The 27,871-nt window shown below is 39.1% G+C and overlaps 1 protein-coding gene across 1 annotated transcript in view; it reads left to right on the top strand.

Moving 5' to 3' along the window:
• The window catches only part of acap3a (ArfGAP with coiled-coil, ankyrin repeat and PH domains 3a), a 79,927-nt gene that overhangs the window by 42,807 nt on the left and 9,249 nt on the right, over window positions 1-27,871 (top strand). The window contains exons 5-18 of the mRNA XM_062427985.1: window positions 9,204-9,262; window positions 9,621-9,804; window positions 12,003-12,047; window positions 12,177-12,272; window positions 12,878-12,952; window positions 14,734-14,745; window positions 19,973-20,085; window positions 21,816-21,867; window positions 22,291-22,391; window positions 23,258-23,369; window positions 24,023-24,231; window positions 26,254-26,323; window positions 27,143-27,237; window positions 27,358-27,575. Coding sequence (XP_062283969.1) covers window positions 9,204-9,262; window positions 9,621-9,804; window positions 12,003-12,047; window positions 12,177-12,272; window positions 12,878-12,952; window positions 14,734-14,745; window positions 19,973-20,085; window positions 21,816-21,867; window positions 22,291-22,391; window positions 23,258-23,369; window positions 24,023-24,231; window positions 26,254-26,323; window positions 27,143-27,237; window positions 27,358-27,575 — 1,441 coding nt within the window. The remainder of the gene's footprint in view (window positions 1-9,203; window positions 9,263-9,620; window positions 9,805-12,002; window positions 12,048-12,176; window positions 12,273-12,877; window positions 12,953-14,733; window positions 14,746-19,972; window positions 20,086-21,815; window positions 21,868-22,290; window positions 22,392-23,257; window positions 23,370-24,022; window positions 24,232-26,253; window positions 26,324-27,142; window positions 27,238-27,357; window positions 27,576-27,871) is intronic.

Below are 27,871 nucleotides of genomic sequence, written 5' to 3' on the forward strand. Positions count from 1 at the left end.
TCTGACCGCCTCAGTCTGGATGTGAGAATATGGTGTGGAGTGACCAATTTAACCCAGCAGGAAATATTAGCTTGTTTATGAGCTTCTATCATTTTAATCTGGATAAAAGCACGATTTAATTCAATGAAAAATGGGAAACACATGATACTGTAAAAGTATTGTCGTAGCTAGCTAACAGGAGATCAGTGTGGCGGCAGCTTAGCCGTCCTGTTTAGGCAGATTGCTTAGTCTTCAGCAGTACCTGTTTGGTCTAAACATGAGGATTTAATGGAGATTTATGAATATGTAATTGATTTCATGGCGCCGAGGCTTGTGACTTTCATTTCAACAGTCTGTTTCTTTGTATAACAGGTGATAACAGCGAAGTAAAGAGCCGCCTGTGAAAACTGGACTAAATTTCTCAGAAAAGTTAAATTTAGTAGATTATAAACTGTATTTTAATAGCATGTAATGACAACAACATACAACTGATTTTATTTTATTGAAATGTTTGAACAGTGAGATCCTTTCACTTAAATTACAGTGTTGGTAATAATGACGACTCAGCTACTTCTGCCTGCGACCCAGATTTGTCTATAAAGCATTATTAAATCACGTATTAACTATTAATAAAGCTATGATAAAAGATGCCTTATAGCAGGTACAGTAAAGTCTCTCTACTCTTTTTAAAAGCAGTTATCTACAGGTATTTTAAAACCTCATCAGATTCCCGAGAATCACAACCCTGAACAGCAGTCACAGTAAAGTAATATTTTCCTTATTCCCGGCTTTCTTACTGTATTTTCTTTATCCACATCTGTTCGCTGACATTTAACAGAGCGTTTGCTTTACTGCTGTGTCGTTTCCCTTCCCCGCCTTCAAGGCTCCTGACCCCCTGCCCCCATCCTACCCCTCTGAGGCCCTTTGAAGTCCATTAGCTTGAACCCGTTGCATGCTTGACAGTGCTGTAAAGTGCAGTGTGAGCGTAGATCACATTCCTTTCTAAAGCAACAAAGATGTGTCATCGCAAATCAGCCACTCCCTTAACCCCATTCACTCTCAGTCTATTGGTGGAGAGAGAGAGGTCAGGATTACTAATGGAGGGTTAATGGCTCGGGTCGCTCAGGCAAGCATGGATTAGCTTTAGCCAGTGGACAGTAGTAACCCTGTATAACCTTGACATGTCACATATGGCCAGGCCTTTATATGTGTGCAATTGTCGATTACATTAGTTTCGATTACATGTAGCCATACGATAGCACGCTCTTGTCTGCTGCGGTTAATGTGTTTGGATTTTCTGGGAGAGTCCCTGTGGTGATGAGTAGATGTTGTAACAGTAAATGAAAACTTTGTCATGATCTGGTGTTTCAGTGCCAAAGACATGGTGAGATCTGAGTCAATAATAACATCAAGATTTCTGACCTGATTTTTGAACTTTAAAGAAAAGGAATCAACCACATTTTTAGCCTTTTTGGCACATCGAGCCATTGATATGGTCAATGCATAGCCTGAGTATAGTCATTTAATGAGAGAGCTATGTATAATTGGGTGTCATCTGCATACTTATGGTAAGTGATGTACTTGTGCATAATGAGGCGAGCTATCAGGAGCATGTGGAAGTTGACTAAATGATGTCCCAGAATTGATCCTTGAGGTACCCCAGAAATGATGCTAGTTCGCTCTGATGTGTAGTTTCCAGTGTAAACAAAATGCTTTGTCTTGTAGATAAGACCTGAACCAATCTAAGATGGTAGTTTAAGCTACTAATTGATTTAAAGGATTAGTTTGGGAAATCTTATTCACTTCAGAGTTATCAGAGAGTATTGATACCATTCAATATTACCAAGCTACAGTCAGGGGATGTTAGCTTAGCACAAATACTGGAAACAGCTAGCCTGGCAAAATCCAGGATCAAAAACACCAGCACTAAAGCTCACTAATTAAAACGTTGTATCTCTTTAGTTTAATCCATTAAAAAAAGAAGTGTAAACATTAACAATGTGTGGTGTTATGAGGGAATTATGTGCTGGACTACTTCTTGGCCAGGAGTCCTGGAGTCTCCATTAGTTGCCTAGAAAGAAATAGTCTATTACACACAAAAAATAAAAGTTTTTGTACAGATTAAAACAAACACGGTATGTTGTGTTAAACAATAAGCTGTGAGCTGCAGCTGAATTCTATCAATGTTCGTTCCTGGTTGGTAGCATCCTAAATCACCCTGTAGAGAGTCCATTTATGCCAATGAGAGTAAATTATATTAGACACTCCTCTCAGTATGACACAATAAAAAATAAAAGCATCACAAACTGCACACCCTTCAAAATGAGCATAAACTTAAATCAATATGTCTCTTAAAACAGTTTAAAATTAACATTTATACAACAGCCCTCCTGAAGGTCGGCTCTGTTGCAGATCTGTTTTATAAGACTACATTTGCTCACATGTGTAACTAACAAACTGACAGTGAGTGCAGGCTGAACCTTATTATCCTGCAAAAAAATCTGTTGTATTGTTTAGTGTTTGTTTAAACTGTCCTCGTGCTGTTGATTGTGAACACTATGGTATTTTTTGAAGCTTTAGATTGTGGTATTGTTATATTGGATTGATTTGTATTATCCAGTAAGTTCTTCCTTTTTATTTTGCTGACCAGCTGTATATTTTATACACTGTACATATTAATTTTGGCAGTTTTAGGATTGCTTGCTTCCTCTGTTTCCTCTGCTTGCCAGCTCCAGTCAAAAACACCTCCATCAGCCGGTCAGCCTGTCGGTGTTTCTGTTAGACTGACAGATTCCCTGTTTGTCTGGTTCAGTATGTCACACTTTACAGACCAGAAGAGAGTGAGGTTTGGCCTGAGATCAGCTGGCCTGTCCACTGAAGGCTCAGCTGGGTTTTCAGCCTCCTGTTTCCACTTTCCCTCCCTCCAGTCCGTTAGAGCCAAGACTCTGACTGGACATTAATATGATTGGCTCTCAAAAGTTTTCTGTGTTACTTTGATGTAAAAGCAGAGCAGAGTGACTCACACGATCAGAGGGATTCCCCTGAGATAAAAGACTTCACAGAAATCGTCATATTAGCAACGACGTGACCTGATCACAGCGAGGAAAGCTTTGTGATTGTAGCTTTATTAGCTGAAGCAGCAAAGTTTTCTGTCGACATGTTCCCATTTTAATCAAGAAAGACATCGTGTGCAGCTAACTGTGTGACGCTCCTGCAGCTGAGGGACTCAAGCAGTGCTCCGATGAATAAGAAATGATGATGATTATATCTCCTACTCATGACGGATGTCCCTCCGTGTGCATGGTTTGCCGTGCAGCTGCCACTATGCTTACTCCGCACTGCAGACACTCCAGAATATTAAATGGCACCGTACAAATAGGGCCACTGTGTGCCAACTGCCCTTGTTGCTGCCATGCTCAAATGCCTTTAAAACCCATAAAATAAACACAAACTGCACATATGTTTGAGCGTATACGTGAACATGAGCTCACACAAGCAAACACACACATCCAAGAAAAGCAGAAAAGAGTCTTGGCCCTTTCTTCCCTCCATTTCCTCTCTTGCCAGTCCAACACCACACAACAGAACAAGCAGGCTCTGTTTGTACGAATGTCAAGCCAAGTATAGCTCCTTTTACTTCAGTGCCGGAGCCCGCACGTCCAAAGATTTCACAATAGATTTTTCTTTCAGACAGGAACAGGCATCAACAGAATCAGGCCAACATTTTCTCTGTTTAATTCAAGCATGAAACTCCATATGAATACTCGATAAATTATTGACTCATGTTTGACTCTCTGAACATCCATTAAAAATGAGCGGAGACTATCACATGGATGCAAAGAGAGACGAACATCTGAGCTGCCAAGTCTTTATGCATTGAAAACCATATTCACACAAAGGATTATAAATGACATAGGGGCTGGTGGGATTTCGGTAGATGGGGAGAAAACATGTTTGGCTGAAAGAATTCAGATTACAGTTACATATGGTTTTCAGATATATTTTCTGGTGCACACAGTATTCCCCTGATTTTAATGCAGCTGAATAGTATTACAGGTTACTTGTATTATAAGTTTACTTGGATAGAAAGCTGTACATAATGTGCGCCTGAATTCCCATGAGGGATGCCAACGCTGCTGTCTCTTGGTTATATTTGGAAACTGGAAAACAAAACAAGACACAGTAGGAAGTGCAGCAGCTCTATCTACAACTGTAACCCCTATCATTCCCTGCAGAGCATAACTACATCCTTTGTTCATAACATATAAGTAAAAATATATGAAAATGTGTCTTCAAAGGGACACACATAGAGATGTCAGTCCTTATGTTCCCCCAACACTTTCTTGTTATTGTATTCTCCCAAAATACTTTCATGCATTATGCTCTGCAGCATCTATTCTCATAAAAAGGACATATCATGCACATATCCAGTTCTGTATTTATATTATGGGGCTCTATTGGAATATCTTTGCATGATTCACAGTTTAAAAAACTCCTTATTTATCTTATACTGGCTCTTTTTGCAGCCACTCAGTTCAGCCTCTGTCTGAAACAGGCTGTTTTAGCTCCTGTCTCTTTAAGGCCCCCCCTCCCGATGAGCCCACTCCGTTCTGATTGGCCAGCTAACCGGTTCAGGAGGCTACAGAGGCTTTATTTGAAATGGAAACCTCTCAAATACAAATATTTAAGCCTGAATTCAATCCAAAATATTTGAGTGGATGACACATGGAAAAACCTTAGTCATGCACAAACGATCTGACATCTTGATGCCCTCGAAGAAGTTAAATATGAGGAATTAAGATTTTAACACTCTATAGATTGATAAATACTAAAGGCATTAAATGGGATATGTTCCATTTTTAAAAAATATTTAGTCCTCTTTGACAGCAAACTTTATTTATCTTTGGGCTGTGGACTTTTGACCATTTTCTGGCCTTTTATAGACCAAACAACTGATTGATTAATAGAAAAAAATAATCAACAGATTAATTGATGAGGAAAAACATTGTTAGCTGCAGCCTTAGATTCAACTTAAGTTATTTTGGAGGCTGAAGTTTGTTGTGCAGTTGAGTTATATTCGGTCATAGAAGTGTTTTTGAGGTCGGATTGAAGATTAGAAACATCTGTCAACCTTCCTGAATAAAGTCTAAAAAAACATTTTTATTGCCACACTGTGATATGTTTTATCTGTTTGACAGATGTGGTTCCACTCGTTCTTGGATGAGCAACGACCGGGATAAAGATAATTGCTTTGAGTGTTTTTATTACATCATTCTGTGTCCCGACATGCCGGTGGAATGAGCGGGAAATTAGCGAACTGACAGTCAGGACAGTAGTCCTTTGTGATGCCGTTTGCTGCCGTCTCATTCCTCAGTTCTGATATCAGGTCAACAAAGATTTGCCAGATATTCCCTCCTTCCTCACTTCCTCTCTTACTTACATGTTTGACAGAGTTGTCTTTGTTCAAACTCCAATACGTAAGTTGGCCTGTAGATCAAATATGACAGTAAAATATTGTTATAGTTAGTAATTGATGTGAAGATTTAAAATCCAGACTGATGTCATTTCAATAGAAGTCTGTAGTCACAAAAAGAGCCTTTGATGAGCACAGCGTTATTATTTCAAAGCAGTTTTAATTAATGTTTTTACACTAACAAGACATCAGATGACTTACTAGATAATGAAAAGTGATGATTGAGCAGAGAATTATCACCCGACTCTGCGTCTCTCAGCTTGTTTTGGATTATTGACGCTCGACTTTACTGTTTTGGTTTTTTCTCTCACGCCAAAAACTGAGCTAAAAGGAGAATGACTACTTACAAGGTGGCCCGAAACACGACTCAGAATGAATGCTAATGTTGCTACATAACTGCTGATGTATTTAAGTAACTAATAAGCTAATATGTCAGTATTTTAAGGCATTCGCTATTTGATAGTTGCTATTTTAAACATCTAGCATGCTAAGTCTTTAGCATGTTAATGTGCTAGCATGTTAATGACGTGTTAGCATTAAAGGTACCGCCGGGGGGCTTCTGTTTCATTGCTACTTTTCTAGGCACACTACTATCACCATCTGTCGAATGTGTGTCTTTTTTTGTGTGCTTCTGTCTCTTTTTAGTTGTATCGACCATTCCAGCAGTTGCAAAATTAATTTAGTTATACTGGAAATGGGCAATGACAATGAAGGCATTGTTAATGACATATACTAGGTGCTCATGCATATGTATGAGTATACAATAAAACAGAGAGCCAATCATAAAACTGTTGCTCTGTATCGATTTGCCATCAAAAACTTCACACACTATCCAATATTTAAGCTCAAGAGCAGCTTAAACATTTGTACTTTAGGTCTCCTGTCAACCGAAGTGTCTGATAAGTGGATATTTACTCACTACACATCAATCTGTGGTGACCATGAATGCCTTTTATGTAATATTTCATGGCAATTTATTCAATATTTTCAAAGATATTTCACTGAATTGACAGAGCTTTTTTCCAAAATCACCCTCCCTCGAGCCTGAAATCATTAGTATCATCAACCCTTTAGTCTTATTGAGTACGTTGTGTATTGTTAATCCCGTCCTCCTCGCTGTCAGTCGGGCTACAGCACATCCCACCGAGACAACCTGTGGCATCTTGGTCCAATGAAAATAGGGTATCAACTTGCCACAAAGCAGCTCAGGAATGCTACCGGCTGCTCTTTCCCCCAGAGCCAGGAAGTCTCACCACCGCTACCGTCACTCTCTCTCTCTCTCACACACACACACACACACACACACACACACACACACACACACACACACACACACACACACACACACACACACACACACACACACACACACACACACACACACACACACACACACACAAACAAACAACATGGAGGTGCACTTGTTTTTAAAAGACTGGGGGTTTACACTGAGCTGTCATCCACCCTGCACCCCAATCTTACACCCGAGTGTTTATGGCCGCCATACACTGCTGCCCTGCTGATTTTGTTTTGAGTCACTGCATGTTTGTGGGAGCCTTTCGATGGCACAAGATTACAGCTCTCACTTACACTCTCACAGCTTTTTTAAAACTGCATCCAGGACAACAGATTGTCCACACATGCACAATCAGACGCGGCATGATTTGCAGTCAAACCCGGTGGCCTTTGAACACGACACGTTGCAAGAAGCCATTAAAAAGCGGTTTATAATAACTTGACAAGAAAGCTTGGCTCATCTTGTTACTCCCGAGTTGGATGTGACGGCGTCTGGTGCAGGATCGGAGGAATTTCTTTGTTCTGTAATCACGTGGATGGTTTTCTGATGTGATGGCAGGATCACAAAGCAACAAACAGGATGGCACGGCCGCCTTGTTGTTATACTCTCACACTTATTTGGACACAATGAGTTTACAGAGCTGTAAAATTTAGCTTTCACCCACCACCAAAACAAACATGTCTCTCTTAGAGGTGGTGGCAGGAATAAAGCGAAACTGACCACTTCCATCATAGCCACATTCTTATTTTTAAATCTGGTCAAATCGAAGTAATCTATACTTATTTTTTAAGTGTTATGCTGATTGCTGGATCCCTCTGTGCACCACCGCCGACTGTTGGCAGCGATAGAAAGAAGTGTTTCAGTCATCATCAGCTCTTGTAATCCTAGAGTTAAAACACCCATAAGCCCAGTTTTATAAGGCCTTGCAAAGTCAAATCTCCTAATCCACACACACTGTTGTATATCCAATTATTCAGGCAGGGTGCGCATGAGGATGCTAACCCTTTAAATCTAACTGCTCAGTTATGGTTGATAGCACATGGACTCTGACAGTATGTCTGAGGGGGTTTGTACCCTGCATTGGATGCAGAGTCTGCAGTGTCACATTGTACCAAAAAGCCTCCTCTCCTCTCCTCTCCTCCCTCTCTCTCTCTCACTTCCTCCCTCCCTCTCTGCCCGAGTGACCTATTTAGCGGCAGCAGCAGCATGGCAGGAGTGATCAGAGAGGATGTGCTTAGTGCGTGAAAGAGAAGAGGAGGGATCTTGAATTTAAAACATCCAACTGAAGGCAGCGTGTTATTGTGTTAAAGCGGGTGTGTTCGAGTCTGAGTCTGAGTGACATTCCTCCTCCATTCATTCCAACAGGCATTAGGGGCTAATTTGCATCATCTGCATGCATCATGCGGGGGAAGAAAAGCTGTGCTCTGTCGCCCTCTGTTGGTTTTAAATGCGTTGCAGGTGTATTGAGAGATGCAGATTTTTGTTTTCCCTCCAAAAGTCTTTATTATTCGGATCGGGAAATGTCAAGGTGCATTTGAGGTTGTGCAGATGTATAAAGTCAACAGAAAAGTAATCAGCAACAAATGTTATGATCAGTGAATCATTTCAGTTATGTTTCTACTAAAAATGCTGGTTTTATCTTCTACAGTGTGAGGATTTTCTGCTTTTCTCTGTCATACTTTAATAAACAGAATATGTTTGGGATTTGGTTTATTGGTTGAACTAAACGAAACCCTTTAATACATCACCTTTGACTCTGGCAGACTGGGATTAGCATTTTCACCATTTTCTGATATTTCTCAGGCTAAAGTGTTAATTGAGAAAATAATTAGAAGATTAACCAGTCAGCCCTACTGGCAACATGGATTAATTTTAGTGTCATACTGATTCAATAATGCAGATAATAAGCAAACATGAACTACAGCTTTTTATACCTAATTAAGGTTCTTTAATCCTGGCTTTAGACTTCCAATCAATTCTGTGTAAATGTAATTTATAATAAGGACTACAACTAACAGTTATTTTCATTATCTGCAGATTATTTGCGTGATTAATTGTTCATAAAATCTCAGAAAGCCAAAAGTGATGTCTTCAAATTAATAGTTTTTTTCTGACCAGCTGTCCAAAGCTTAAAGATATTCAGTTTTCTGTCACATAAAACTAAGAAAAGCAGAACATCTTCACATTTGAGAAGCTGGAACTGGGTTTTTTTTGGCATTTTTGCTTGAAAAATGACTTTATTATTAAAATATGAACAGTTTATATTACATTTTCTGTCAATTGACTCATCATTTCAGCTCTAGATTTGATATATTCATTTATATATATTATATTTATAGCAGTTCAGCACTAGTACAAGCTGTGTATGTATAACTCCAGGTGTACAAGGTCTTCATAATCTTCTTCATCTGTAATAATCAAGGGATACTAATGTCTTCTTTTCATCTGTTTCAGATACTGTTCGACCAAGCTCAGCGGTCTGTAAAGCAGCAGTTGCACAACTTTGTGAAAGAGTGAGTAAACCTACGATTCATTATGCTTTAGCAAGGCATCCCTTGCAGAACTTTAGGTTTATTAAAAATTCAGCACAGGTAGAAAAAGCCAAAGTCCAGACCCTTTAAAAGGCAAACATACCCTTGTTTTCCATGCAAGTCTTTTAAATATTAAACAGAGTACAACTTTTTGCAGCCCAGATATGTTGTCACAGGAATATCCCAAACGATCCAGCTAAAGTAGGTTACTTGTAGTCTCACATTGACTTTATGGTGGCTATAAATATCTCAGAATATGTAGTCTGCATATGTCTTTAGTTGATTTTCAGTTTGCTTGTGATCCAGTGTAAAGTTGTCTGTATTTACCTGTGTTTGTCAGGGATGTACGGAAGTTCAAGGAGACCAAGAAGCACTTCGACAGGGTGCGTGAGGATCTGGAAATCGCCCAGGTGAAGAACGCTCAGGCGCCGAGGAACAAGCCTCACGAGGTCGAAGAAGCCACCGGCACGCTCAGCATCACCCGCAAGTGTTTCAGACACCTCGCCCTGGACTACGTTCTACAGGTCAGAAAAATGACTTACAACTATAAACTGACATTTCTTTCTTCTTGCAGTAGTTGTTTAGTTTGCAGTATTTTATTAAAGAAAACTTACGATGACAAAATAACATAAAATTGTAACCATCTACCTAAATTAATCATATTTCAATCATATATTGCTTTGGACGTAAATGTCAAAGTGCCAAATGAATACATGGAAATATAAATAATAAAACATGATTAATATTTTAAGTCTAACCTGAATGTTGAATGAAGGCAGTGTCACTGTTAAGGATCAAGATGGAAATGAGAAGTGGAAATAGAACAGGAGGTTTTAACATCGGGGGGAATGCAAATAAGAGTTGCACTGAGCCAAGATTTCTCTTTAAAAGCTGAGTGTTAAATAATAATTAGTAAAGTGTATCACACAAAACAAATCTGCAGATATTTATTGTTAAACTGCAACCTTTAAAGGATTAATATAGTATTTTGATGCTGGCATTTTGAGGTTTATTTCTAACCCTAACCCTAACCCATTCGTTTGTAGTATATCTTTACCAATCACCAGTAGAAACAGAGAATGACTGTGACGTAGCCGTTAACCCTGCAGCGATGTCTGCGTCCATCCGTCTGCCTGCGTGACACCTTCTCCACTTTGTTCATATGCAGCGCGGGTTTATTTTACCCACAAGTTGTAGCCTCCGATCCACAACCGCCCGTGGGGAACAAAGAGACTGATTCAGTGCGATCGCAGTGTGATGGCCGTGCCCTCTTTCTGCTCTCAGACAGCTTACCCTTTTTAAAGTCTTAATTGAAAGTGTCTCGAGGCAGGAAGGGTCGGGCGATGCGCTACATGTATGTGACCTCTTAAATGTAGCACAAAATGTCATTTGGTTTTGCATCAGTTAAGATACACAATGCAATGTGAATATGAGATGCCACGGGGAATAAATGGAGCACATACAACAAGTTATAGACTGTTACAGTAAAGAAACAGAGTAGAGTGGAGTATAAAAGAAAGCAGTGTGTTTTCAAAGCTGCATTCACACTATATAAACTGTAGAACATGGACGTAGCCACCATGTCGTCACCCATTGGTTTGTGGACTCCTCTTTTGAAGCGTAGAGTTTGCATTTTGACTTTTTTGGAGCCAGAAGTGACCATATTTGGACAAGACGGTGGAGATGACCCTAACGCTAGCTGCTAGTTTGATAGCATGGTTCATTTATAGTCTTATGGTTAAATATGATAATGCTAATGCAATATACGCCAGAAAGCCAAAAACAGGCTTAAAACCATTAAAACTAAATGTACTTACCAAAAAAACCTGAAACTGTCTTTGGTTGGCAAACCAAACACTGAACAAGACCAAAAAATGACATATTAGCTGCTTTTCCATTACAGAAACTGTAAATAAAATAATACATTAAAATCAAATCAAGTTTGACATGTTTTCAGAAATGTAGTTATAATAATTAATTGTGCATATACTCTTTTTTTTTTGTAAAATATATGAAATCATGAAGGAAAAAAAAAAGAAAAAAGATCATCTTTCTCAAAAAAAAAACATTTATGAAAATTATAACCCATTATAACCATTACATTTATAATAAACATTAACATGAGGGTCTTTGCATTAAAAATGAAAAATGTGAGTGATTCATTTTCTTTTCTATAAAGAGACAAAGTGTGAAACAAAAACATTTGTGCAGTATATGTTATATGGGACTTTAAAATGTATTGGGTGCACAAAAGTAAAAATTCACAATTATTCAAATCCTTCATTAGTCTCTCTTTGATTTTTTTGTTGTCCTCATTCACGTACACACAAAACTGAAATGGAGGTTGTGTAGTTGAGTTTGTCGTAGTTGAGCCGTGAAGACACATATTTGAATCATAATCAGCCCTTGTGAAGAGGGGGGGGGGGGGGCAAAACTTAGCTCCAAGAACTTGTCTCCAAAGCAGACGGTGGAAACAAAAGCAGAAGTGTAAAAGTTCAGTTAGAAGTTCACCAACTGTCTTTGACAAACTGAACATGATGGTGTCACAGTTTAAAAAAGAAAGGAAATACTGTCCACAAGAGGGAGTAGTCTCAACATGTAGTAGAGGTCATGTACTTTATACTGTATGATGTGTTGACGTGGATATAATCAAACAGATTATCAATACTCTAAAGTGTGTGGTGATCATTTATAAACACATTTCTATCTTTCTATCCTTCAGATCAATGTCCTCCAAGCAAAGAAGAAATTTGAGATCCTAGACGCTGTAAGCATTGTGTCTCTCCTAATACAAAGTACCCACAAACACCTGCATTAATACCTTCAAGAACATCTGGATAACATCTGGATAACATATTCCTCTCTCTGCCCCCCTCTCTCTCTCTCTGTGGTCCAGATGCTGTCATTCATGCACGCCCAGTACTCGCTGTTCCAGCAGGGCTACAACCTGCTGGACGAGATCGACCCTTACATGAAGAAACTGGCTGCTGAGGTCAGTTAAACACCTTCATCATCATCATCATCATCATCATCATCATCATCATCATCATCATCATCACTCAGCTTTTGCACCATCAGCTAGGGCCTGTGTCCCCCCCCTCCCACACCCCCAGGCTTTTATGTATTAACTAGAAGAGGTTTGATCCTCATTTGACCGATCGATGAGGGACGGTTACATAATTCCTCCTTTCGATTATATACCGTTATACCTATTTTGGAGCTTCTATACTTAATAAAAAGTTCCATGTTTGGATATATTTAACTTGTGACTCATAAAAAATCCCTAAAAAAAATCCTCAGCTGTTTAAATCTACATGTTATTGTCAGCTAATTTGTTTGTGACAGCAGGTTGACCGCTGCAGGAGAACTGAATCAATGCTTCATCACCAAACACTGACCTAACATGTCATTGCGGGCTTAGCCTGTGTTTGCCGCCGCGTTTACAGTCAGCTGCTCTGAATCACGCCCGAGCCTTCACTTTGTCTTTACTAAATGTATAATGTAGAGTTTCACTGGATGTACTGTTGGCTGAGATGTCTCTTCAGAAACGGTGATCTTGTTTTTCTTTTTTTTTTGTCCGTGGGAACTGACTTTCAGCTGGATCAGCTGGTGATTGATTCAGCCATGGAGAAGAGGGAGATGGAGCATAAACATGCAACCATTCAGCAGAGGGTGAGTCTCTTTTTTTTTTTTTTTATTATTATTGTTAGATCAAACAAATAAAATAAAATGTGGCTTTAGTTTTTTCTTTCCATTAAAGATTTATCAGGTTTAAATGCAGGTTTTGACCCTGAAGAATCGTCCTTTTTGTCTATTACGTTGGCAGGTTGATACTGAGAATCTAACATGGTGTGAATGTGCTCACACGACACCTCTAAGGTCCAGTCTGCCACTTCGCCCAGTGCATCTGTTGTGACTGGGGAGGGATTAGACCTGGGCAGCTGGGAGGTGTTTGATTAATCTCCCTAACAAAGTTCAAGCATTGCTTAAAGCACTAAATCAGGTGGAATTAAGTGTGTTTAAGAGATATTAATCCCTCTGTTGTCTGCTGTAGACGGTAACAGTCAGCACATTAACTACTCAGTATGTGCTGATGCTTTAGCACGAGCCGCAGTGTGCTCTTAGTCCGGTAAAGTGCTGAGTTTATGGTTTGTTGAGCATGTTTAGCCATGCTCTCAGCCTGGTGGTTTTTGGTTGTGGTTGGTTTGTCCAACATTTTAACTATTTGATGGATCAAGATGAAATTTTGCAAAAACATTTATGGTACCCAGAGGATGAATCCTGCTGACTTGGGTGAAACCCCTTATACTTTGAGGTTCACGTTAATGGTTTTGAGTGAAATGGATCGATGAACATGAGTAGAGACTACTACGTGGGTGGTTTTTGTCATCGATAACAAAATAGAGGTTAAAAGAATTTGATAATGATAAATCTGCTGATACTTATTATGCTTACACAACCTGTAACATGAATAATGTTTTTTGATAAGGTTCCCTTGAATTTTTGCTCAATAATTGTGAGCATACTTGGCAGGTTCTTTTTTAAATGTGGTGCAAATTAAGCATGTCACACTATATCATGTTAATCCATAGGGGAGAACGCCATGATTTGGTAACCAACCTGCTAATTAGCAAATATTAGCATGCTAATATGCTAAACTAGTATGTTAGCATTGTTATTGTGAGCATGTTAGCCTTTAGCTCAAAGCATTATTATGAGTACAGCTTCACAGAGCAGCTAGTGTTGTTGCTGTAATCAGAAATTATTATGTCCTCAATACATCATCACTGCATATTTAACCAGAATTTTGTTATTTTTTTATACTTTTCAAAGGGGCTTTGTTTGCATATATTGTTTGTTTTCTGCAGGAGTTTCTAAAATGGACTCCATAAATGTTGGGTGCACTCCCTTGTCTGGCATCTCTTTACTGAATAATTCAGAGAGCCGTGTTTTCAGCGGGCCGGTGTGTGTCTCCTCTGTACCCCAGGATCAGTGACCATCTGTCAGACAGCTCCGGTCAGCGCTCTCCCTCCGGGCGCTGCGGTCTGTGCTGTGGATAGAGCCACGGGGAAGGGCTGGGTCACATGTGGGGACAGTTATTGATCTGTTTTTGCCAGAGCTGTTAGACTCTAAGCTTCCAACGCCACACTCTACATCAAGGAAGGACATGTAGTAGTAAATAAACAAGGTCCCCTGTCGAAGCCACGTTGAAATTTACATGGTAATAAAATATTGTGGTATAGGGTTGATGTGTTTTTTGGTTTAAACATACACTGAAGCTTCATTGCTAGGAGACCATTAAGCAGGATAATCAGAGGTGCATTCAACCTGAAGGATTATTGATTTAACCCCACATAAATCTGCTTTTAACACGTGCCTTTGCTGCTTCTAACTCGTTATTCTCTTTCCTCCTTCTGTGCTTGCATCCTCCCAATGCCACCATCTCCTCTCAGACCCTCATGCAGGTGAGTACTCCTCCGTTTGTTCTCCCATCTGAATTCTTTTTTTACATGAAACACATCTTTGGTTTAGTGAGCGGGCGAGGGTGCATCGTAGCCCGCTGTGTTAGTACAGAACATTATCAAACCCCCCTTTGAAGTTTTCTTCAGCTGTAGTCAGGCTCCAAAAGCCTTGAGGGCGAGCTGAAGTGCATCCTGAATAATTTATAGAAAACAATTAGAAACACTGAACTTTGTTGGAATTGGGTGCCTGTGTAGAAACTGTCTGTTATATCACCTGCTGCAAAGGGCATGATTGCAGCTTCCTTAAATAGACAGCAGTGTAATTATTGACCATTGAAGATGCTTTTCCTGCATAATAATAAGTCACAGCTGTTCTATTTTTGCTTTCTCATGATGTTATTTCATTTTAAATGCATCAAAATTAATCATGTAATCTTTCTGAAGCTGAACTATTTAATGACAGGCTCTTATTAATAGGTATGGGGAGTTTTTTCATGCACGAAATTGAAGAATATCTTCTTCTTTTTTTGTATTATATTTGGCCATCTTTGTTCTGCGCTGCTTTTAGAACAGAATGGCCTACTTTGTTATTCTTTCATCCTTCCTTTTAAAGAGATTTTTTTTCCCCGTGTTTCTTTTTCATGTGCAATAAGCCTTGTGTAAACTTACACAGGACAAAGGGGACGGCCCTTATTCAGTACAAGCAAAAAAAACAAAAAAACAAAAAACAAAAAACCAGGGGAGCAGAAAAGGGAGTTAAAGTGCTCCAACCGTGGATTGTCGCTATTGCCGGCTGGGCACACAGTGGAGCGAAAGCATCTAAATGCCAGAGCCATTCATTTTTAACTGCAGATTTAATGGAGAAGTCCTGTCCAAGGCAGTCAGCTCTGCCTGCTTGTCTACATTTCTACATTTATATCAACCAGCACGGCGCTACACGGCTCCCCTGTGCACCACTGGGTTATTTTTACCGCTTTAAACTACAGATAGATGTTGTGATAAAATAATGATTCAATATTTTGTTTGTTTGGTGCTTTTCATGATAGTCAATAACATGGTACATCAGCCAGCAAAGCATGAAATTATAACAGCACTTATGTAGGAGGATGTACAGCAAAGGGATCATACATAAGTAAATATATATATATAGTATGTGGACTCTTACACATGTTTTACTCTCCAGGCTCTAAAGTGCCATGTCTCAGCTTTAATTTGAGTAGGTTTGTGTAAATATTGGAAGAACTGTGCATGCCCTATGGCCCTTTTCACACATTAAAACTGGCTGTCTTCAAATAGCTTTTTTAAGTCCGTCAAGCAGTGTTAAACCCAAAGATATTAAATTGATGATAGTGTAAGACGGGGAGTTATTTGTCATTAGCTTGGGCACACAAAAATAGAATATTAGCAGATTAATTGTCTCATTCAACTCTGTTTATTAAGCTCAGACGGTACAGTAGAGCGGGTCGGCTGTGAGGTTAATTGTAAGGTTGGTGGTTCAGTCTTAGATCGTCCTTTACTCTGTGTGCTTTTGGGAAAATATGGAGGCTGCTATGGACAAAAAGGTTTTAATTGAATCATCCAGGCCACATTTTAAAGGACTGGTTGACATTTTTAAAAATACCTTAAAATAAAACCCTCATACCTATAAGCAGTACGTCCTGTAAGCATATATAAGAGGAAAAACATAGTCTGAAAATACCATTTACTGTATTTAATATAGTTTTACATTCAGAACATTTTCCATTTAGTCCAAAAATGTATTTAGCTGTGGAAGAAAACGGTGCCCTAGATGTTTGTCTCCTATGTTTTAAAACTCTCCTCCTACAGGAGGAAAAAAAGGAAGTGGAACGCATGCTGTGTAGACAGATATAGCTCTTGTTTGTTAATTAGCACATGACGTTTCAGCCCTGGGCCTTCATTAAATGAGGTCATCAGATTAAAAGCAGTGGCTGAGACTTCACGTCACTTTTTTGATGAATAAATAATTTGAGCTACTCTGCATTTTTCAGCAGAGCAAGTGTTGCTTTTATTTCCCTTTCGTCTTTAGCTATTTGAGACCTGAGTTTTTTAAAATCTAATATCTTTATTATCAACATCCTTTATGCATTAAAGAGAAAGCCTCTTTTTCAGCTGTTCATGGAAAGAAGTTCATCCAGAAGAAAGTTTTCTCACACTAATGCGTTCAGTGTGTTTAGTTTTTTATTGTGGTTTTATTAACATCTGCTCCTGAGATCTGCTGTTCAATCTCATTTTTAATCAATGAGTCAACTTGAAGCTGCCTGATCAGAGCAGTTTGGGCTTTTTTTGTTGTGGTAGTTTCCGTCACAGTGCCACATTTAAATAAATTACAGAAGAATTGTGGTGGATGTTTCACGGCTCAATAGGATTAAAAGTGACTTCAGAGATGTTGTAGCATGTGTTGGTAACTTTGCCATGAAGTCAAGCAGGTGGATTGAGGATTAACTGAAGAGAGCGAAGCAGACGTCAGGCAGGTGAACGTTCAAAGCCATTCGCTGACATACTGACATACGATAGCTTACAGAGTGTAGTAATAATGAGATACAGAATGATCCCAATCCTACACACAGTAAACAAACAGCTGACGGCAGGCTGAGTAATCAGTGCTACCGACTGAGCTTGCCATTTGGCATCCTGACTCTGCCGCGTTGCCCGTAGGCCTGACCTACAGTACGCACAGCAGCAGGTGGATGAAGCATCATCCAGCGATACAGTCTGTTGTTTTTTTCCACAGCGGCCACCCATTTCACTTATTTTCTCCAAACATTTGGTAGTCTCTGTTTCCCTGCTCGTTCAATAATTCAGCCGATGTTCAGTTTCTGTCTGTGTGACGTTGTGTCATTAAAAATGGATTGTTGTGGGCTTGAGAGATTGCAGAGTACCACCCAGTGCACTTCTTGTTCGGCGTTGCCTCCTTTATTTGTGGTTTGCTTCTGCATATTCAAAAACAAAAAGAAAAGAAAGAAAGAAAGGCGTCAGATCAACTGAAGGTAAGCTGCGTCGACTTGCTTTCTTACAGATTTGAAAGTTGTGATATAAGGGTTGTTTGCAGAGCTTCTGTCGTTAGATTGTAAATCAAACCTTCAGTAGTGTTTGTTTTGGTGCACCGGGCTGCCAACCAGATAGATTCCCTCTGGGTCAACAGGAGACTGACACCTCCCCCTCCTTCTTCAGCAGAGGGAGGTGGGTTTGGGGAGTTGTAAAAACTGAAGCAGACCCACACACAGGCTTGAAGTGTCAAAGCAGTCCTGCTTATCTTCAGGTCAAGAGCAGCTACAGTATTCTACAGTGTAGTTCCCTATTTTTCCGCAGCACCCTGCCGTTGACACACTGGCAGCTGTATGGTAATTAGACCTAATCCTGAGCCTCACAGGGCAGGAGGCAGGTGGCTGTAGTACAGGGCATACATGTCAGTGCTGGAATTACGCACCGCTCTGCTGCGACACAATGCGCTACCCTCTGCTGTGAGAGCTGCAGCACCACCGAGACAGTGAACACTCTTCTCGCCACAGACATGCCTCAACTCTGAGGGTGCAGGGTTTTTTTTCGGAGCCTGTTTGTTGTATATTTTAAGAACTTTTTGGCCATTTCGATGTTGTTGGAACATACTAAACGTTTTAAAATGAAGATCTTTTGCCATTGGGACAACACTTTGGTGGGTTGATTTGCATTACATTGGATGTTTGTGATTTGAATATGTATATCCTCATTGAGTTATCTTACAGTACGAATAATAATCAGCCGTCTGTCGAGACTTTAGAGATGTTTTGTAGGTTTTGCATGCTAATATTTGCACACTCAGTACAGTTTTGCAATATAATCTGAGGATTTTTGGAGTTAAAATAATGTTGCAAAAAAGCAAACATTAGCACACTTTGAAATAGTGACTTTATTTTTTGTAATATTAGACTATTTACTTAATATTTATTTAATAGTAACTGGTTTATATATTAATTTTCTTCATTAATAGATGTATTACATGTTTTTCATCACAGTTATGACGATATTAACTGTTTTCTGAACTACTTCTTTGGTTGATTAAAATCACTTATTTTACATTTAGTTACAGCATAAGAAATACATTGACACATGTTGTTTGTCTCCTTTTGTGGATGTTTTTTAAATTCATTATTGATGCTCTAATTGTTTGAATCGAATGTTCGAGATTGTGTTCCTCTTTTGTCAGGCTCTCTTAAAGCCTGACAAAGCTCCATGACTGAAACATTGTGTTGTTCCTGACAGTGTGCAGGAATTCAACCTTTTCTTCGTATGCACGCGTATTAAAATAGTGATATGTGGAGAGAAGTAAGTCGTTCTATTATTCAAGCATGCAGCGGTGTCCTGGGAGCCGCTGAATACAGACACACTGTGTTACGAAACAGAAGAGTTTTATATGGGTTGTTCCAGCAGACACGTTCATATTTTCATTGGTCCCTCTTTTTGTGACTGATACGGCTCTGTATTTTAAGCATGCAGCCTGACCTGACTCTGGTGGGAAGACTGGGTCTGCTGTTTTCTCAGCGCCTCATGCGTGCACTGTTGAAATTCAATTTGGGTTAAGTTAATGTTCTGTGCCTTCTGCATATTACATTACTTCTAAAATGTTGTGTTTTGGTTTTTCTCAGGACAAACTGTGTTGTACTTCTCAGCCTTGACATGAAACATCAAGACAGATGTTTAAATAATGATTTTTGTGCTTCCTAAAACGCTCTAACGTGCTGAAGCAATGACCGACTTGCACCATCACTAATACCTGTGCACCACTTTCTGTCGGCCAGCGTTAAAGCGCTCGTTGTCATGCTATAAGTCGTGAAAAGGTTAGAGGCTTATTTCACATGAATCATGCAGTTTATGTAATATTTTGCGTCATATTACCATCTGTTGAGTTATGAAATGGCCCAGTGTGCGACACAGGGATATGCATGCAAATCCAATGCATACATGGACAAAACATGTGACTTTTTCCACATGATGGCACAATTTATGATGATTTACTGCCTTGGTGGAGTGTATGTACAGTACAGTGCACATCGAATGCTACTAGTAATCCCGGAACATCATGCATGCATCCTCTTCACTACAGAAAAGTCTTTTGTTTCTGTCAGAACAACATCCTGCCCACCTATCAGCTGCCGTGCTTTTAACCTTTTAACCTTTTAACCTTTTCAATGAGAGCAAAGGTTAATTTGGGGGTCTTCCTGTTCTCTTTCAGGACTTCTCTTATGACGAAACAAAGGTGGAGTTCAATGTGGACGCTCCTAATGGTGTGGTGATGGAGGGCTACCTGTTCAAGAGGGCCAGCAATGCCTTTAAGACATGGAACAGGTGAGAAAAAAATGCAAAAATCTCATGTATGACATTAGTATGCACTGAGAATTGATGTTAAAATGTTAACATCGACGTACTGTAGGGCTGCATCTAACATTTATTTTCATTATTAACTATTCTGCTGATTACGTTTGTGATTAATCAACTGGTCGTTTGTCTATAAAATGTCAGATAATAGTGATGTTTCCAAATGTCCAAAAGAGTCCAAAACCCAAAGCGACCTCGTGTACAGTCCTAGAAAACAGAGAGAGGCAGTAAATCCTCATATTTAATAAACTGGAACCAGCAAACGTTAATTGAATATCCAAATAAGTTCCTAATTAAGTTCAATTTAAGGTGCAGCTCTACAGAAGTTGTCCGTAGCTCTAATAGAGTTAGGAACAACTAAAAACTAGGGCAGTTACATTTTCATTTTCACACAATAAACAGTGCGTAGTTAACTGTTACCATGGTTACTATGCATGTCAAGGGTGTCGTTACAGTGTTTTTTTTGAGGAGGCACAGTTTCATAATGTTCCCACCAAAACCAAAAGAGTTGTTACCAGTCATTTTCTGTTTAGGACTCTGTGTTTATGTTTGTCAAATTATATAAAACTGTAATTAAATTACATTTCGTAACATTATATTGCATTTACCAGCATGTTCGTGAACAGGCTTTAAACTCAGAGGTGACGTTAGCTGGTCAGCTTGTTATTTAAGTAAATAAATCTCACAAACATGTAGCTGCAGTTTTGATTTACACCATTTAGTTTTCCACAGAACAACAAGCTAACACGGTGTTGACTTCTTGTAGGTTATAGTTAAAAACTGCTGATGCTAAGCTTGAAGTAATTTACAAATTCACTTCAGTCATACTTGTTTATGGCCTGAGCTGAGTTTGGTTATTCATACCTTAGCACAGCTGCAATTTTTAATGTTTTTGCACAACTTCCACAGCTGTGTTTAGCAGTTTACAATTTTTCAAGTATGTCCTAAAAAACAAGCCATCAAATCTCAAATACATGATTGGGCACAACGCCTATAATGCTTTCCTCTGTTTCTTATTCATTAGTACATTTGTCAGCGTGTTCCTCTCCTCTGTGGTAGGTTAGAGAAATTTAATATAGCCATGATATTTTTAAAAAAGCGCTGGTCGCAATGTCATGTTCCCAGCATACACTGTATGAGTATAACGGACAGAGCCACCATGACATCATTCATTTGTTTGTGGACTCCCATTTGAAGCCTCAAGATTGGCATTTTCACTTGTTTTTTTGGAGTCAGAAGTGATGAGAAATGACTATATTTGGAACAGAGCATGGAGCTGGGGAGGGGGCTCTCCAAGGTCCAACTACAGCAGCTCACACACTGCCATGGTAGCTACTTTTCAATCGCAAGCTAGCCATGCTTTATTTATTTTACTGGGACCATAATTTACAACAAAAAACTAGAAATTGAGACTATAAACTCATTAGGAAACTGTTTACAGAGGTAATAAATAAAGTGAGAAATAGTAGACCTCCATACAATCTGATTTATTTTTGGATCCGGTGGAGTCGCCCCCTGATGGCCATAAGAGAGTTTGCAGGTTAAAGCCACTTTCGCAGTGGCTTCACTTTCCAGACCCAGAGGTACCAGCTTAGTTGCCAGGAGCAAAACCCGCTGACCCTAAAGCATCACAAGGATATCCATCTTAAACATGTTTTATTAATGTGCCCCCCTCTCTCTCTCTCTCCCTCTCTCTCCAGGCGGTGGTTCTCCATACAGAACAGTCAGCTGGTCTATCAGAAGAAGCTCAAGGCAAGTCCATATATCTTTGCACTGTCAACTGTCCCTGGGGTAAAGTGGGGAGAGCTCATAGCCAGTATCTTAACCGAAGAGGTTACCTACAGGTGCACTTAGCCGAGGAGGTTAAGTGCACCTTTGATGGAGGAGGGGGCTTTGAATGTTTTTAACGTGATGGTGATCTTCACTGGGATCCATCATCAGCCCCATTCAACTGCATGCTGATATCTGAGTACTTAATCTGGAGTCCTGTGTGGTTTTCAGGTCATTTTCAGTTCTCTGCTTGACATCCGTGTGTGAATATCAAATGTTCAGGTACTCTGAGGCCTCCTGCTGCCAGGACAAATGTCTTATCAGCGAGGAACAGATGTTTATGTTTATGTTGCGTCGGGGCTTTTTGATAAGAGGAGAAATGAGAGGTTGTTTGTGTGTCGGCAGGATTCTCTGACGGTGGTGGTGGAGGACCTCCGGCTGTGCTCTGTTAAACCATGTGAAGACATCGAGAGGAGGTTCTGCTTTGAGGTCGTCTCCCCCTCCAAGTAAGGCACTCTTTCACTGCCATAACATGTTATTTTTATTTTTATCCTTTTAACTGAGCTTTAATAATCATTTAGGTCACGTTATACAAGTACAGAAGGTGGTTTTATAATAAATGATTGTTGCAGTAGTTTTATTCTTGCCTTTAAACAACATACATTTCAAACGGGTGTATAATGTGACTCCTTTTAAATGTGCAGAAGAAATTCAACTTTTTAGCCATGTTAGCAGCTCAAGGAACTGTCTGTCCACTCTTTGGTCCACACAAATGTATCTCAAAAGCTATCAGATGGATTGCCATGAAATTGACCCTGTCATATTAAAATTGCAACAATAAGACAATTATTGATTAGTTCATCTTCAGAATATTGATTGGCAACTATTGTGATAATAATTTAAGTCATTTTTAAACAAAAAATACCAAAACTTCTTGATGATTTTGCTGTGTTTCCTCTTCTGGGATCATTATAAACTGAATATCTTTTGGTTTTGGACCGTTGGTTGAACAAAACAAGATATTTGAGGTCATCGCCTACTGTAGGACACACAGAAGGGAAACATGTTTCAATATTTCAAGACATTATATAAATAAAATGATTCAGTGAATAATCAAAAAAATCATCAGATTAGTATTATCTTTTTTTTTAATTGTGCTTCGGTAAAGCAAAATGATAAAATAACACTCCTTTTGGTTTCTGTGACTGTATAGAAAATCATGATTACAGTTGTTTTATTGTCGCTCATAAAAAGTTTATAAAGCTTGTAAAAACATTATGATGAAATAGATTTTACACGTGAATGTAGAAGAAAACCCTCCTTTAAGTTAAGCACACTATAATAATAATAATTTGATTGTCTGTTTTTAAAGGAGCTGTATGCTTCAGGCTGAGTCTGAGAAGCTAAGACAAGCGTGGATTCAGGCGGTTCAAGCGAGCATTGCCTCCGCCTACAGAGAAAGCCCAGACACCTACTACATAGAGGTAAGTCACAGGTGTGGGTCAAAAACCACATAAATATACTCTTTATAGCTTGTTTTATGAGATAATAGTGTGTCAGTGCAGTGGTGGAAAGTAAATACATTACTATATGCACTGTAGTAAGCACTATAATGAGGTGATGGACATATTTAACTTTTTGCAACATTTATTTGACAGATAAATAGTTATTTTGCGGTTTAAGATGTTGACAGAAAACATGTGATCAGTTTATAAGATATGCTGCATTGTTATAGATTAAAGTTCCTGGTATATAAAACAGTTTAATTAACTCCATCTTGACCGACTACTACATTAAACGAATAGTTCAACATTTTTGGGAAACACAGTGACATCCTGGAGACGCCAAAAACTTTGGATTTGGTAAAAATTTTGATGAAGGACTTTTACCTTCAATTAATTATTTTTTTGGTAAATAAAATGATTGTAATACATCTCCTGATACAGTTGTCATATTTGTATTTGAGCCCCTTTTAGACACTATTAAGAAACATCCTAATGTAATTAACTCCAACTATCTGGTCCTTAAAAACTGAAATAAGGAGTGTAATTGTAAATCATGTAACTAAAATGCTGACTGATGTCTCTTTTTGTGTGTGCGTGTGTGTGTGTGTGTGCGTGTGTGTGTGTATATTCAGCATCTGGACAGAACAGCCTCCCCGTCCACCAGCAGCATCGATTCAGCCAGTGAACCACGGGAGCGCAGCGCCCGAGGGGAGACCATCCTGCAGCGGATCCAGTGTCTGCCGGGGAACGAGCAGTGCTGCGACTGCGGACAGGCCGACCCTCGCTGGGCCTCCATCAACCTGGGCATCCTGCTGTGTATCGAGTGCTCCGGGATCCACAGGTAAGGTTCAACGTCTGCAGCTGTCAGAATAAACCAAAAAATAGCACAGTTTTGAGCTACTTTACTTCTACTCTACTATCTCAACTTCATATATCTGAGTGCTGGAGTTACTGCAGCTTTACATTGTACATACAGTAATACATTACTGCATAGTACAAAAATTATCTCACCAAGTAATTGTAGTCTTTATTAAGCCCTTAAAGTCTTATTTTCTTTTAAAAATCTGCCATTGTGGTGAGATAATTACAATCTTATTCTGTCTCTTCTTTTTTAGTTTCTCACACTCATTTCTGAATATTTCTTGAAGCAAGTTGATTTTTTATGATAAACAGGTTAAAATAATCAAAGTAGACTGGCAGACTTTTTCACTTACAGTATTTTAATGACTTTGACGATTCAATAACTAATATAAAAATTACTTTTGCAGTGCAAAACATAATATGATTATCATATAAAGAGGTTAAATCAGCTCCATCTCAAACAGCCAACATTATAATACTGCTGACATGTTAATGCATATATAATAATAACAAAATAACATGTATTACTGTATATAAAACACTCACTTACACTACTATGTTTTTTCACTTAAAAGATAAAGATGGTGATTTTCTGTATTTTTCTTGTTGTCAGCAAATCTCAATGCAGAGCCAAACCAATAATGAACTGATCTACTTATTAAGTATTATGTGTATGTGTATCCAAAGCCTGATATATCTTATTCCTCCGTGTCGTAGATCTCCATTATTGTCCAAAAGCTACTACAAACATGAGTCACATCGCTGCACTGGGTGACATGATTGTTCCTTTGCTACAAATAGTTTGGTTACAGCATTTTCTTTTTAGAAACGTCTCCAAAGACTAATAACAGTGATCATGTTTTTGTAAGTGGGATGAGTTCATTGTTGGTTTGACTCTGCACATGAGATTTATTGACAATGGGGAAAAAATTAGAAAAGAAAAGAAAGAGCTTTATTCTTTAAACTTTGCCGGACTTTTACTTCTAAAGGAGTAATTTCACACTGTGGTATTAAGGCTTTTACTTTAAGGATCTAAATACTTCCTCCTCCACCCGAGCCATGTTTGTGCTGTGATTTCACTGGCTCGGAAGACAGGAAGACGTGCCAACCGTCTGTCGCTTTGGCCTTTAACTTTGTGCTGCTAAAGGCGATGAGCACATTCTGCCGCACACACAGCTGAAGGGGATTAAAGTGCAGTACGTTGCTCATTGGATCAGAGCTTTGATTGAGAGTTTTCAATGAAGGAGGGAAGTGAGAAGATGAAAGAAGAGCTGCAGAAACTGAAACACACACAGCGAACAATCGAGTGAATAGTTAAATTCAGTGTCCGTATCCTATATTGTCACATGATGTAATGCCGTTGAATGAAAGCTTCACAAACGCATCCTCTCATTGTCCAGATCAGCGTAGCGAGCTCAGGCCAGGTTACATCACACTGTTACGTCACTGAGGTTAGTTTTCAAGCTCGCTGTGGGAAACAGATTTCCCTCCTGGGGGTTTGTTGTGTTTTATTTTGAAGATACAATTATCGCTGCTTATGTAATCACAGACTCCATCCACTGTGCGCTTCCCACCTGTTGAATATTCATGCTCCCCTTTTGGGCTCGTCCTCTCACAGTGAGAACAGGCGTGTCACAAAGCAGAGCGATGAAGGGTGAAAAAACAAAACAAAACACACTATCAGTTTTTTCCCCTAATGCATCACTGTTGCCTGGATACCGGACAGCTTCATCAGTGGAACGTAGTGATTTGCATGACATTGGGAGCGGCTTCTCTCATTTCGCCCCGGGATAACACAGTTGTGATTTTTTTGGGGGATTCAAACCAGGTCACCATACAGGGCCACAGTGTATGATTCATTTGTAAAATGTCCTCTATTAGAAGAATAAAGACTTCTTTTGTTTCCTCACGCTGGCTGCAAAGTCCGTTTTTTTTCCACTGAAGTATTTTCCAACAGAACATAACAGCGTTTCTCTAAACTGTAAAATATGTTTTGTTGCAGGAGTCTCGGAGTTCACTGTTCAAAGGTGCGCTCACTCACCCTGGACTCATGGGAACCAGAATTATTAAAGGTACAGTTTATCTCAGCATTATCCTGCCAAATAATGAGGAGAACAAGGCGATTGTTATTGTTTAAGCTGATAGTAATGCATTAAAGGAACAGCTTGACATTTTGGAAGAGTTAGATGAGAAGATTGATGCCATTTTCATGTCTCTCTGTTTGATATGAAGCTAAAACAACACCCATGTGTCCATATGAGCAGTGAAATAGGTTTTCCACACTGTAATCAATCCTCCTGTTCATACCGACCTCCATCTCTTATAATGTAAGTGATGGAGGACAAAATCCACAGTCCTCCTTCCGTGCAAAAATGTAATTTAAAGTTCATGTGAAGCTAATATGAAGCTTCAGCCGTCCAAATGAGTCAAATCAAGTCGATATATTTCAACGTTTCAGTATTTTTAGTGCCAAAGTTCCTCTTTTTGTTACTATACTTCCACCACAGCTCAACAAGGAAACACAAAGAGGGAATTTGATGCTAAAAAGACTTTAAATGTGGCAGATATCCAGTTGATATGACTAACTCTGACTGCTGAAGCCTCATATAAACTTCAAATCAACTTTTAAATGACTGTGGACACACTGTGGATTCCCCATCACTTCCATTGAAAGCACATATGAAGAAGATCTTTTAATAGTTAGTATGAACAAGAGGAACTACTTTCACTGTTCATATGGACACCTGATCTAACCCAGGTCAGCTATTTCTCCCTTTTAACAGACAATGTGCAAGTAGTATCAATCTTTTTAAAAAGATATCCAACTATTATAGTACAAATAAATTGTTGTGAAGACCATTAACATCATGTCTCTTGTCTTAACTTTGTAGTTAATGTGTGAGCTTGGAAACAGTGTCATCAACCATATCTATGAAGGCTCATACCAAGAACAAGGTCTAAAGAAACCGTTACCGTCCAGCTCAAGGTAGGAATTAATATAAATATAGCTCAAATATACAGTATAAACACAATCGCATGCCTTATTTAATTACATTTTTACTTTCAAACACTAAAATCTGTCATATGTTGTGCTTTCCCGTTGCAGGCAGGAAAAAGAGGCTTGGATTAAGGCAAAGTACGTAGAGAAGAAATTCCTGAAGAAGCTGGGCTCCACAGAGATACTCATCAACGGAGAGAGGAAGTCGGAGCGGCGGTGGAGCGTAAAAAAGTGTCGGAGGCACAACAGCGCCACCACGGTACCCAAAACACGGCGAAGATACCGACAAGACCCTGGAAGCATCTCCCCGTCCACCCTCTCCGCAGGTACTGATCTGTATTTGTTCAAAGTGGAGCTTATTAGTGATGCTTGTTATTATCAAGGATGAACCTTTGTTAATTAAACCGCAAAACTATGGAACAAACTACCTTTAGATATCAGGGGGGCTAACTCGTTAAATATTTTTAAAAGAAAGCTCTTCACTTTAACTTTTAACTCACTTTTCATCTTCACACTGATGCACAACTAAACTTCTTTTAAAATGTTGTATTTTACTTGATTTACTCAATTTGTACTATTTTTACTATTTTAAAATTAGTACTATTTTTTATTTTCCATCTTA

Source organism: Scomber scombrus, chromosome 10 (genome assembly GCF_963691925.1).
Source record: "Scomber scombrus chromosome 10, fScoSco1.1, whole genome shotgun sequence".
In the NCBI taxonomy this organism is placed as follows: Eukaryota; Metazoa; Chordata; class Actinopteri; order Scombriformes; family Scombridae; genus Scomber; species Scomber scombrus.